General features: G+C 42.6%; 1 protein-coding gene across 4 annotated transcripts in view; it reads right to left on the bottom strand.

Annotated features, from left to right (window-relative positions):
* ENOX1 (ecto-NOX disulfide-thiol exchanger 1) overlaps positions 1-12,918 on the bottom strand; it is a 104,200-nt gene that overhangs the window by 48,316 nt on the left and 42,966 nt on the right. For 3 of the 4 annotated variants that reach the window (XM_033154287.1, XM_033154290.1, XM_033154289.1), the window contains exons 7-8: positions 9,536-9,642; positions 2,948-3,068 (exon numbers count right to left, since the gene is read on the bottom strand). The exons of the other annotated variant lie outside the window; for it this stretch is intronic. In XM_033154287.1, the coding sequence (XP_033010178.1) occupies positions 2,948-3,068; positions 9,536-9,642 (228 nt within the window). The remainder of the gene's footprint in view (positions 1-2,947; positions 3,069-9,535; positions 9,643-12,918) is intronic. 4 annotated transcript variants of the gene reach the window in all.

Genomic DNA, 12,918 nt, shown 5'->3' with positions numbered 1-12,918 from the left:
TTCATCTACTTGCACTTTGACATGCTTTCGAACTGCTAGGTTGGCAGAAGCAGGGATCGAGCAACAGGAGCTTACCCTGTTATGGGGATTCGAACCGCCGACCTTCTGATCAGCAAGCCCTAGGCTCTGTGGTTTAGACCACAGCGCCACCCGCGTCCCAATAAGAATGATAAGCTATTTAAAAAGAGAGGGAAAAATGTGGCTAGCTGGCCTGAAACACTGGGGAAAGGGGGTTCAAGAGATCAGCATCAGTGGCAGACTTTGGGGGTTTCCAATTTCAGTGGTGCCCTGCGCAATGCCAAAATCCGGCGTTCCCCACATCTCGCCTTTCATTCCATATCATAGTTGTGACACTCCCTGAGATGCCCCCAAGGCTCCGTACCCAGCGCAACTTAATGGGCATCTAACATTTGAGGACAGAAGATGAGGGGAAGCCCAGAGGGAGAAGGATATATAGCCTCTTTCTTGCTCTCCCCCAACCACAAACAACAACAACAACATTTTATTATTTATACCCAGCCACGCTGGGCAGCTCCCAAAAGAATATTAAAAACACAATAGGGAACATAAGCTGTGTGAGAGGTAACAAAGGACTTTAGGATCTCATCCAATAAACCTGTGTTCCATGTGGTAATAAACCTGTGTTCCATGTGGTAATAAAGGTAAAGGTAAAGGGACCCCTGACCATTAGGTCCAGTCATGGAAGACTCTGGGGTTGCAGCGTTCATCTCGCTTTACTGGCCGAGGGAGCCGGTGTACAGCTTCCAGATCATGTTGCTAGCATGACTAAGCCGCTTCTGGCGAACCGGAGCAGTGCACGGAAACACTGTTTACCTTCCCGCCGGAGCAGTACCTATTTATCTACTTGCACTTTGACGTGCTTTCAAATTGCTAGGTGGGCAGGAGCTGTGACCAAGCAACGGGAGCTCACCCCGTCGTGGGAATTCGAACTGCCGATCTTCTGATCGCCAAGCCCTAGGCCATAGCTGTCAACCCTCCCTGCTGTTTCTCAATGCTATAATAAGGGAATTTCCCGCAAAAAAGGAAAAGGTTGACAGCTATGCCATAGGCTCTGTGGTTTTAGACCACAGTGCCAAGATGTGGCAAACAGCTGTTAGGATTGTCAATGCCTAAGAGCAAATTTAGTTGGGGCGACAGTTACCAAGTAATAATGTGACAAACTTGTCTCAGTTGACTGGTAAAATCACAAGCTGTTGTGGTCAGATAATAAATCTCAGGATTTGATACAAGATGATAGTACTGCAGAACGTGCTATGATATTATTTACTCAGAGATGGGATTACTCAGGTTCTTCTGAACTGAGGTCCAGGTTCCCAGTTCTGTTTGGGTCTACACTTTCCTGTTATCATCAGTTAGGATTTCAACTTTACAAATTTAGAGAGGTGGGCTTTCTGCGGCATGGAGGTGATTCGTGCATGGTGCCCAGAGGATTAGGAAAAAACCTACAGCCAGTTGTAGGAGATCCCTGAACTGCAGCAATACAGCATAATACTTTTATCATGCCTGATCCCATACTTACTTTGTTTCCACTTGCTTAGGAACAGTAATTTTGCTCTCACTTTTTTAAAAAAATATAGTTTTGTTCTGCTTCTCTCCTATAATGTGAAGCGAATGCAAGTATAAAATTAAAAATGAATTCAATTTGAGCTATATGGATGTACCTCAGAGTTAGAGACCTGTCAAATATACAGTTAAGCTTCTCTTAGGGCTCATTCCAGGTCTGTGTCTGAGCATTTCTTCTTCATCTTCTGCCGCTATAATCTCCGGGAAAAATCTGTGTTTTACTGCAGAATCAGAGCAAACAGCAATCAGGTTTCTGGTGGGTTGCCAACGGGAAAGCAGCAAGGCAAAAAAGAAAAATCTGCTTGGACACAGACCTGGAAATCCTGTGCCTGTGCCTAGAAAGGGCGACACAAAAGGAAGTGTGGATGAGCTCTAATAGTAGAAGAAGAGTTTGGATTTGATAACCCGCTTTATCACTACCCGAAGGAGTCTCAAAGCGGCTAACATTCTCCTTTCCCTTCCTCCCCCACAACAAACACTCTGTGAGGTGAGTGGGGCTGAGAGACTCCAGAGAAGTGTGACTAGCCCAAGGTCACCCAGCAGCTGCATGTGGAGGAGCGGGGAAGCGAACCCGGTTCTCCAGATTACGAGTCTACCACACTGGTAACTAGGAGAAACAAAAATATAATTTGCTATCTAGGTTTGAAATCTTGGTCATAAAGGAACCAGGCAAAGTAGGCTTCTCTCACATCCGCTTTCAGCTCCCTTAACTTGGTGAGCCAAGTATGTTTTAAACTTAGGGATAGTATTTATTTAGTTTAAATAAAAGTGGGAAGATTCGGCCACCCTCCTAGGGATCATAGAACTGCACTTTTGGACACATCACATATATAGCCCAGCTCTGATTTGAAGGAACAAAATCACTTTCTGGCAAGGAATTGTCTTTTAGGGTAGAAAGATGGAAGGCTCAGTATTGATGCATCCCTCACAAGTCATTAAGCTGATAACAGGGCAAATGTACAGGAACCTGAGGAACGATTACCACTAAGGCACTTCCAACAAACATTTCCTCATAAATCAATAGGCTGTCCCAGAGTCCATTTTCTAGTTTGCCCTCCTCTTAATTGGCTATATAATCATGCACAAATGTTCTCAGAAAGTGGAATCCCTTTACCTGTTGTTTCGACAGACTTTTGCTGAGGGGTAAAAGTCTGGTGCCAGCTTGTATAGCTGAAAGGTCAGAGTTTGACAAATACGTTAAGTGTCCGTCATATTTCCTGGCCCATGGAAGGTACGGGTGGCTCCTCTCAGCAGTATTAGCACGCCATGGTTGCAGCAGAAATAACATTTACAATTTGAATAGATCCCTTTGATATTGCAAAAAACTGTAAAGGTGGTGGTGGTGGGGGTTTTGCAGCTTTACCTGATTCATCCACTCTTAGTTTTTTACTACTGAGATTGTCAGTGCTGTCCTCATCAGACATTTCCATTTCTTCCTCCCGACGGATCCCCATGAGCTGTTCACTGTGAGCATTCCTGAGTTCCTAAAAAAATGACAAAGACCCAAACCTCACTTGGTGAGTTATACTGATTTCTTCGACAGCTCATCGATTTATAAACAGGACAAAACCCTTAAAAAAAAAGGCACTGAAGGATTTACAAGTGATTTAGATTGAGACACACACATTGATATGTGTTTTTAAGTGGTCATTTTTCATTTTGTCATTTTATGTTTTGTAGTGTGAAGTGGCTGTCAGCTAATTATATCTATTTTCAAGAAGAAATCAAAATGTCACAATAAACAATACTACATCCTAAGATAAAAATCAATTATAACATAAACATATAAATACGTTTAAAGCACTTCAGTTAAATGCTATGTGAATAGTTTTCCTGCCATAAGTAACTATATATTGGGCTCAAGCCAATCTCTTCAGAGTGACGGCTGATGGTCTGTGATGGGCATATACCAGGTGTACCATGGGAGGGGAAATTGCTGTATGCCAAATACTGTATATTCTGGCGTATAAGACTACTTTTTAATCCAGGAAAATATTCTCAAAAGTCGGGGGTCGTCTTATACGCCGGGTGGAGAATCTGTGGTTGAGTATATCTCAAACTCTATATTTTAACAGGAAAAGTTGGGGGTTGTCTTATACGCCCAGTCGTCTTATATGCCGGAAAATACGGTACTTTGCTGCAGTTTCAACTTTTGTTTGTTTGTGTATGTGTGTGTGTGTGTGTGTGTGTGTGTATTGTGCCTGTTGATAGTAACTGACTTTGCTGTCCATCAAGCCAAGGGTTCTGGAATTCTGTATCAGAAGAAGAAGAAGAAGAAGAAGAAGAAGAAGAAGAAGAAGAAGGAGAAGGAGAAGGAGAAGGAGGAGAGTTTGGATTTGATATCCTGCTTTATCGCTACCCGAAGGAGTCTCAAAGTGGCTAACATTCTCCTTTCCCTTCCTCCCCCACAACAAACACTCTGTGAGGTGAGTGGGGCTGAGAGACTTCAGAGAAGTGTGACTAGCCCAAGGTCACCCAGCAGCTGCATGTGGAGGAGCGGAGACGTGAACCCGGTTCCCCAGATTACGAGTCTACCACTCTTAACCACTACACCACACTGGCTCCTCAGAAATCTCAGGATCCTTGGCCAAATAACCAACAATCTGTTCTGAGATATAAAAGAAGTTAAACAAGTATTGGTACCCAGAGTAGGAGAATTTCCACTACCTATTTAGTAAACTGTATCCTAGTGTTCCTGAAGGTTACAGACTTCAGGTCCTTGGGTTACTGTGACAGTTACCAGATTCTGTGTTGAATACTATGGTCGTATTTCGTAGTTCTGTGCAATGTGAAATTTCCCATTGTCCTTTGACAGAAGGTGCTCCAATAAGAGATACTCCCTCACCTATTTTGTATGCTCTCCATACCGAGCAAGCAGGATCCCATCCTCCACATAATGCACCTCTAAAATTTTGTCCGTAACAGACAGATTATAGTGCACCGTTAAGTAGAAAGACGAGGCCCCTAATCCTCTGTGGAAATGTGTGCATTTATGGAATAAATGTGAGGTTGAGCAGCCAATATCGCCAAAAGGGGTTGGGATAAATGTGGGATTGATTGAGCAGAGATGTTGCTGCGAGGGAAAAGGCTGGCGGGGAAGGCAGTCAGCAAATGTATGGCTTCAGAAAAGCTCAGATCACTTTTGTTCTCACAGAAAAGCATAAGAGCATGTGTAATGGCTGCCTTCCTTAACAGCAGCAAAAGGAAGATTGAGGGAATTCTATTTTATCCTAATAATGCTGTCAGGTGCAACACAAGGATGCAAGCCCAGTGATTAGTGTAGTGCTTTTCAGTCTGCAGACAGCTAATTTTTCTATCAACAAAGAGCCCAATTCCCACAGAGGTGGTCTGAAATCTTTGAAACAAGGAACAGAAGCCACTTTCAGGGGATAAATGTTACTGAAAGAACATGCTATTTATTCCTTAATGAGAAGCTGAAAGAATTCCTCTGAGAGACACACCCAGAGTTCATCAATAAATCTAACCCATTATAGCGAAGGTGTGGATAGTAATTACTGCAAAGGCTCTGACGTGGATTGATGCATGTTTTACATAAAAAATACTTGGATATTGCAGAATGTTTCTGGCACTGTAAAAACAGCAAAGGGCCAGGCCGGGCCAACTGTGGCCCCCCAGCATGGCCAATAGTCAAGGATGTTGTTCAGCTGCAGTCTAGCAATATCTGGAGGGCAGCAGCTTAACTATCTCTGCTGCGATGAACCACACTTGTATTCTAAGATGTACAAACAACAGTCAGAGAGAGTTGTGGAAGGGCCTTTTGGAATAATGCGCCGATATCTGCATCGTGACAGGCATATTGTTAAACGTATTCTTAAGAATGGATGTGACCCTCATAGGGAACCAGATTCGTTAAGTGCTGGATTCATATAACTACCCAACGAATACTATTTGCCCAAGAGGAATCAGTCTAGCGAAAATATGAAGCTGTCTTTACACTTAGACAAGTGATCCACTTAGGCAGGGCTGCCTACTCTGACTGGCAGCAACAAGTCTCAGACCATGGGTCTTTCTCAAATCTTCTGCCTATGAGCTGTTAAGTGGATATGAAGGGGGTGTGTGAATATTTTGTATTCAAAGGTTTGCCCTACTCCCGAGTTATGAGCCCTCCCCAAGGGGTTAACAATATGAAGCTTCCTTGTTCTGAATGAGAGAAAAAAATGCTCCATCTAACCCTGTAATGTCTCCTCAGATGGCAACAGCTTTCCAAAATTTTATGTAAAGGTCTTTGCCGTTCAGAAATCATTTAACTAGAGATGCCAGGTTTTGAAGCTGGAATTCTTTGCATGCAAATCATTTGCTCTACATCCCAGGTCAAAGGTATCCCGACAAACAGGTTGGCATTTCCCTGACACATAGCAAACTACTTTTACCACTTAGGGCCTGCTCAGTTTGTGATACGGTGCTTTGGGAAGTGAAATATGACATGTCAAAAGTATGTCATTGAACCCTAATTAATGGCAGAAAGAAGTCCTATTAGGAGGCAATATGTGTGATGATCCTGGCAAATAGAAGGGGATCCTGGCAAATAGAAGGGGAAGAAATGGAGGCAGTGAGAGATTTTACTTTCTTGGGCTCCATGATCACTGCAGATGGTAACAGCAGTCACAAAATTAAAAGATGCCTGCTTCTTGGGAGGAAAGCAATGACAAACCTAGACAGCATCTTAAAAAGCAGAGACATCACCTTGCCGACAAAGGTCCGTATAGTTAAAGCTATGGTTTTCCCAGTAGTAATGTACGGAAGTGAGAGCTGGACCATAAAGATCGCCGAAGAATTGATGCTTTTGAATTATGGTGCTGGAGGAGACTCTTGAGAGTCCCATGGACTGCAAAAAGATCAAACTTATCCATCCTTAAAGAAATCAGCCCCGAGTGCTCACTGGAAGGGCAGATCCTGAAGTTGAGGCTCCAGTACTTTGGCCACCTCATGAGAAGGGAAGACTCCCTGATGTTGGGAAAGATGAAGGGCACAAGGAGAAGGGGATGACAGAGGATGAGATGGTTGGACAGTGTTCTCGAAGCAACTAGCATGAGTTTGGCCAAACTGCGAGAGGCAGTGAAGGATAGGCGTGCCTGGCGTGCTCTGGTCCATGGGGTCACGAAGAGTCGGACACAACTGAATGACTGAACAATAACAACATCATGAGAAGAGAAGACTCCCTGGAAAAGACCCTGATGTTGGGAAAGATGGAGGGCACAAGGAGAAGGGGACGACAGAGGATGAGATGGTTGGACAGTGTTCTCGAAGCGACTGGCATGAGTTTGGCCAAACTGCGGGAGGAAGTGGAAGATAGGGGTGCCTGGCGTGCTCTGGTCCATGGGGTCATGAAGAGTCGGACACGACTGAACAACAACAACAACAAATGTCATGAAGTTAGAACAAAAATAATTATTTATTGCAGCCGGATACCAAAACAATATGCTGGCATCATATAATTCGAGGTGCTGAATCGAGACCAATGAAGATTAGCTCCAGATCCTCCCCTGGCCTTCTGGCTGGGTTGTCAGCTTGGAACCATGCCAATTATGTGCCTGCATGGAACAGCTGGCCACCAGAACGGACCATGAAACATTTATGTCAAGGAGAAAGAAGGGGGAAAGCAAAGTGAAGAGGGTCTCCTCCGATAAACACCAGAAAGGCAGGGAGTCACCTAAAAGAAACGTAAATATTGACTTGGAGATATTGGCGGTGATGAAAAGATCCCACTGCGCAACTGGAAGGCAGTTTTGTTTGTTGGGCGAACCTTTCCTCAAATTCCCAGTGCCTTCTGAAAAGCAGAACGTCAGAGATCCCTTCGGAGCAGAAGAGAAACTACCACTTTCCCAAGCATGCAAACCCAGCGGCCTTCTGCTCATGCTGTGTGATCTTTGGATCCAAACCACGGGCTCCTCCTGAGGTGCTATTCCCTGCCCTCTGTATTGCTTTCGGATAACACAGCAACAAGAGACAGGAGAATCATCATTGTTAACTAAGCAAAGATGTTTTGTAGATTTACATTACTAGAAAGACTTTTTTTCAGCGCATTTTGCCGCATGAAAAATTAAGATGCTAACAAATTAATTCCCTCTTGAATATTGTCAATGCAGCTAATATGTAAAACAAACAAACTTTCATCGTTTATATATCTGTGGCAGATTGGAAAAGCAACAGCTACGTAGCAGCTTCCAGATTAACAAAATCTGATGCCATTGTTGCCCCTGGTATGAATTCTTAGTGCTACCCTTGCTAATAAATCAAGGCTACCATTATATATGAAGGACCCCATTATGAGGAAGCTATTTGATATGCACCATAACAGCAGAGATAATAAGGGATTCATTTATTCATGTAGCTGTTGCACCCACTGTTCAATTTAGCATTTGTTAATGGGCACTTAAAATGTTACCCAAATGATTTAGATCACAGCATAATTTTATTCCTTTTTCAAGCTATAAACATGCAACACTTCTTTTACAAATGTATTATAAAATAGTTAAATAAATGCATCTTACCTTCTATAACTTTTTTGTTGTTAGGCAAGGAAACATTAAGAGGACTGTGATGTTAATAACTGACAGGCTGAACTAACAAAAGAGTGCTAAGCAAATTGATTCAAAAAATTTAAAGGAGAAGAAGCAAACATCGTGGTACTTACTTTACCCAAAAAAAAGTCTCATAGCGTTCTATACTGAATTTAAAGCAAAAGAAGCATGACCATTTAAACAGAGTTTTCGTGACAATGCTGTTTGCTCACAATAGTTCCAGATTTCTTATCCTCTGAAAATACATTTCTACAGGGGAGAGAATCGCTTTTGCAGTCCTAGGTTTATTTGACAGTTATAGTTCAATTGTGCACATGGCTGAACAGGTAAGCTGCAAAACTTTTAGCTGATCCTCAAGAAAACCCAGGGCTTTTCCCTTTGCAAAAAAAGCTGCAAAACTTTTAGCAGGTGCTAAAACAAACAGGGCTTTTAGAGGAGGAAAACCAGAAAAAAATTTTTTTCTTGTTTCCTCCTCTAAAAACGAGGTGCGCCCTATGGTCCGGTGCACCCTATGGGGCGAAAAATACGGTAGCTCTACCTTCTGGGACAGAGGAAACTCCCCCAAATCAGCCAGCCCCCCCCCTTTTTGCAAGTTGGTTGGCAACCCTACTTCAAAACGGTAGCTGGGTTGTTGCAGAGAAAATGAAGCAGGTCTCTCCTGTTACCTGGATGCTAGAAAATCTTGTTGCTTTCTAAGTTTGGCAAAAAAAAAAAAACCCAAACCACAAAATATTTTAATGTAACCTTGCCAGGCTGCTGCTCAAAGAAAAAAGTTTGGAATTTCCTACCTTTTTTGTGGGAAATTCCCTTTTTATAGCATTGGGAAACAGCAGGGAGGGTTGACAGCTATGGCTGTGGGTGAACCTAAAATAGCTCATTGGGTTGTGGCCAATGCAAATGATTTATTTTTTATTTTGTCAAAAAATAAAGGGGAGGTGGGTCCTTCATTTTGTCTAGACTAATTATTAAGAAATCTGGATATATCTCAACAGGAAGACCATTTTAATATGGAAAGTAATGAAAAATGAGAAAACTTGTTTTGTCACGACATTTTTCAGTAAAAGAATAAAATTTCAATATAAATTACGGGCAGAGATAGAGCAAGAATTTTAAAGTGGCCTGGCTAATTCCATCATTTGAGTGTTTTGGTATGGTAAATATGCTCCTCCAGGCAGTTCAGGTTTCTCTCCCCTGCAGTTTTATTTCAACTTACATCATTACAGAGGTGAACGGGACCACAGACACTCTCTCAAGAGGTCGTATAGCCAGTTCTTAATTACTTCCCTCTAAAATTGCAGCAATTAGATATTGCTGAATGCAACACAAACCAACTGCAGGCCAACTTGCTTCCCTGCCTGCTTTAGTCCAGGCTACGAGATGATGGATAAAAGAGAAGAAATTTCACCCACCTCAGAGTGCTTTCGCCAAATGTCTATGTTCTTGCGCTGAGCTTTCGAGAAATGGTCCCAAGCTTTTTGTCTGGTGGAGGCGTTGAAAACGGCCACAATCTGCTCAACTTTGGTGAACAAGGAAGTCAAACAAGACAAGCAATTTATGTTGTGAGCACTAGAGAAAGGCAAAGCAAAGACACTAGGAGTCTATGGGTGATGTCACTGCTGAAACGACATCACCAATATCCATCCAATCAAGTGTCTTTCTGTACTTACATTTCAGAACTGTTGGAGGTGTCCCCCTTCATGTCTGTCTCCATAACTTAGTCTACACCAGTTGTACACAGATTACTGAAAGATAAGCATGCATTTTCTCTGACTATACTCTAAACAGGCGTTTTCCAAGCTGCCGCCTGAGCCTAGGCCACAGCAACCATCTCGTGGCATTACCTCTCGCCTGGATGTTACCTGCCCATTTAAAGAACGGCTTCTCACTTTTTGTGCCGTGTCACCAAGCATCTTACTTAACACGGGGACCAAAGTGATCGTTCCACACAACCAAGCTGCACAATGCAGCACTATGAGTTGGATTTAGGGATACACAGATCCATCAAGAGCTAAACGTGAGGGATATTTGCAGACATGGGGACAGCAGAGCTTCCAAATCATGTTTTTATTTTCCAGAGAAGGACCTTTGTGACTGCCAAGCAAATGTGCTGCTGCAATATCAAACCTGACGACCAGGCGAGCAAAATGATCTCACGGACAAAACTGTGAGTTGCCCTGGGACTTCAGAAGTGAGGTGAAAGACACTCTGGTTTCTAGCAATTGGCAGACTAGCTGCAGCCATTGGTCAAATGACTCCCCATCTGCTGCAGCCAGAAAGAAGGCTCCACTCCAATTGTCAGTTGCCTGGAGCTGCAGGGAAGCAGAGTCTGACCAGGGCATGGAGGGCTCCTGGGAGACTTAACCCCCTGTTTCCCAAGAAGAACACCAGTAGCAAGGGCGAGACCAACCTGGCTCCATCCGTTGGCCAGTGGAGAAGCAGAAAATATGCTCTGCTCCAGCTGCCAACTGTCACTGGGGCTACAGAGCTGAAGAGAAGCCTGGCCTCATTCATTGGTCAGGGAACTGGTGTCGCTGGGTAGCTTTTAGCTTTGCTGCAATGTGTTGCAAGCAGTCTTGGAGTTGATATGATTGCAACGCGGAGTAAAAATAAAACAAAAAAGCAACACTTTTCAGTGTTCGGTACAATGCATTTAGCTGCTTTAGCTGCCTGTATTTATTTCACAGCTTTATTGAATTAACCTGGAAATATAGGAAAATATGGAATGGTTGTCATTAAGGGATCTAGTTTATTAATAAGGAGGGGTAGCTGAATTTTTGGCAGCAGTGCTTCAAGGAGCACTTTAACAGGAGGAAATTTTAGATTTTACTAACACACACTATACATCAGCCTATGAGTTTAAATGTTGTTTCTTTGTGTATATATATTTTAAAGTTTTTGTACGTGACTCTTGATCTTGCAATTTTATATGTAAATGCCTAATAAAGGTTTGATAAGTAGTAATAAGGAAATTTAGATTCCAGACATAATTCTGTTTTGTCTTATCATAAGTGCAAAGAGCACTAAACTTAATCAACAATCTGTGCATAATTAATTAGTGACAGAAGATTCAAGCAGAAAATATTCCTGAAGATGCAAGGAAATGATATTCTACCATTTTCCGACCGGAAATGTTCAAGTTGGAAAATTACGATTCTTCTGCTGAAACCCTTGAACTTTGAAGTTCCTGATTATGAAAATGGCTGAGAGCTCTTTTCTACAGGTGTTAGGATTAACTATTAAAAACTTCTGTGATCACTCAAAGATTTTGATGCATGAAAGTAGAAAAATAAAATACTGCAGTATTTTAATTACCACAGACAGATGGTTGTTTCCATGTTTGCCCTGAAGAGAGTTGCTTGGCAACATGTAGTGGCCAAACTTCTGGTTGTGAAAAAATATGCATTTTCACCCCTAATGAAATCAGAATAGTCATCTGCTAAAAAAGACAACCCACTAATTCTCAGCTCTGCAGAGAGCAATTTTTAATGCAAATGTTAGTGAGTTCCACTATCTGTGAGAAGTAACTACAAATAGTACTGACACCACACTATGGAGCTGAATTTAAAATTGGATACCTTGCCTTACCATATAGAAATGTGCAGTTCAACCCATGCCTCAGGCACTAGAAGTTCATTTCCCCCAATTTTTCATATATTAGGATAAACCAACCACAAATCAAACCTTATACAGAATTATTATTTTTTTAAAAAAATCATGTGAAAAGGAATTCATTTATGATACATTTTGTTAAATATGAAGTGTGAATCTAAATGTTGAACAAGCATAAGATTGCATGTGCTTCCACCCGCACGTCTTAGAGGTATGGTCTCTTAGAAGTGAGCCCTACTGACTTCAGTGGGACTTGCGCCAAGGAAAGTGTGTCCACAATTGCAGCACTTCTGTACCCACAGAATTTTGTATGGAACTTAAGCAATGTCCTTCACCAGCTGGTTTGGAGTTGCCTTCAGGCATGTCAAACATGTTACATGAAATGCAGTGAAGCAAGAGGCTCTCCGATTGAGAGTTTGGCGAATGATCAATTTCAAGGTCTGTAGCTGCATCTAGCCTCTTGCCAGTGTTACCTGTTGGTGTGGAGGGCACAAACTAACCAGATGACCAAGCTTGACCTCTACCCAATGCATGGCTCCACCCTCCCAGCCAGTTCTAACACTGGTAGAATCACCTCCAATGGCCTACAGGTGCTTATAAATGCCCTTCTTCATGAAATCTACAAGATTATTGGCAATAATGTCAGCTGGTTTTTCCTCTCTTTGACCCTTTCTCTAGAGCAGGGGTCCCCAAACTAAGGCCCGGGGGCCGGATGCGGCCCGCGGATGGCCTGGGAATCAGCGTGTTTTTACATGAGTAGAATGCGTCCTTTTATTTAAAATGCATCTCTGGGTTATTTGTGGGGCCTGCCTGGTGTTTTTACATGAGTAGAATGCGTCCTTTTATTTAAAATGCATCTCTGGGTTATTTGTGGGGCCTGCCTGGTGTTTTTACATGAGTAGAATGTGTCCCTTATTTAAAATGCATCTCTGGGTTATTTGTGGGGCCTGCCTGGTGTTTTTACATGAGTAGAATGTGTGCTTTTATTAAAAATGCATCTCTGGGTTATTTGTGGGGCCTGCCTGGTGTTTTTACATGAGTAGAATGTGTGCTTTTATTTAAAATGCATCTATGGGTTATTTGTGGGGCATAGGAATTCGTTCATTTTCCCCCCTTCAAAATATAGTCCGGCCCCCCACAAGGTCTGAGGGACAGTGGACCGGCCCCCTGCTGAAAAAGTTTG

Source organism: Lacerta agilis, chromosome 7 (assembly GCF_009819535.1).
Source record: "Lacerta agilis isolate rLacAgi1 chromosome 7, rLacAgi1.pri, whole genome shotgun sequence".
NCBI lineage: Eukaryota > Metazoa > Chordata > Lepidosauria > Squamata > Lacertidae > Lacerta > Lacerta agilis.
The sequence above is the reverse complement of the archived record's forward strand: the minus strand, read 5'-3'. Positions and strand labels throughout refer to the sequence as shown.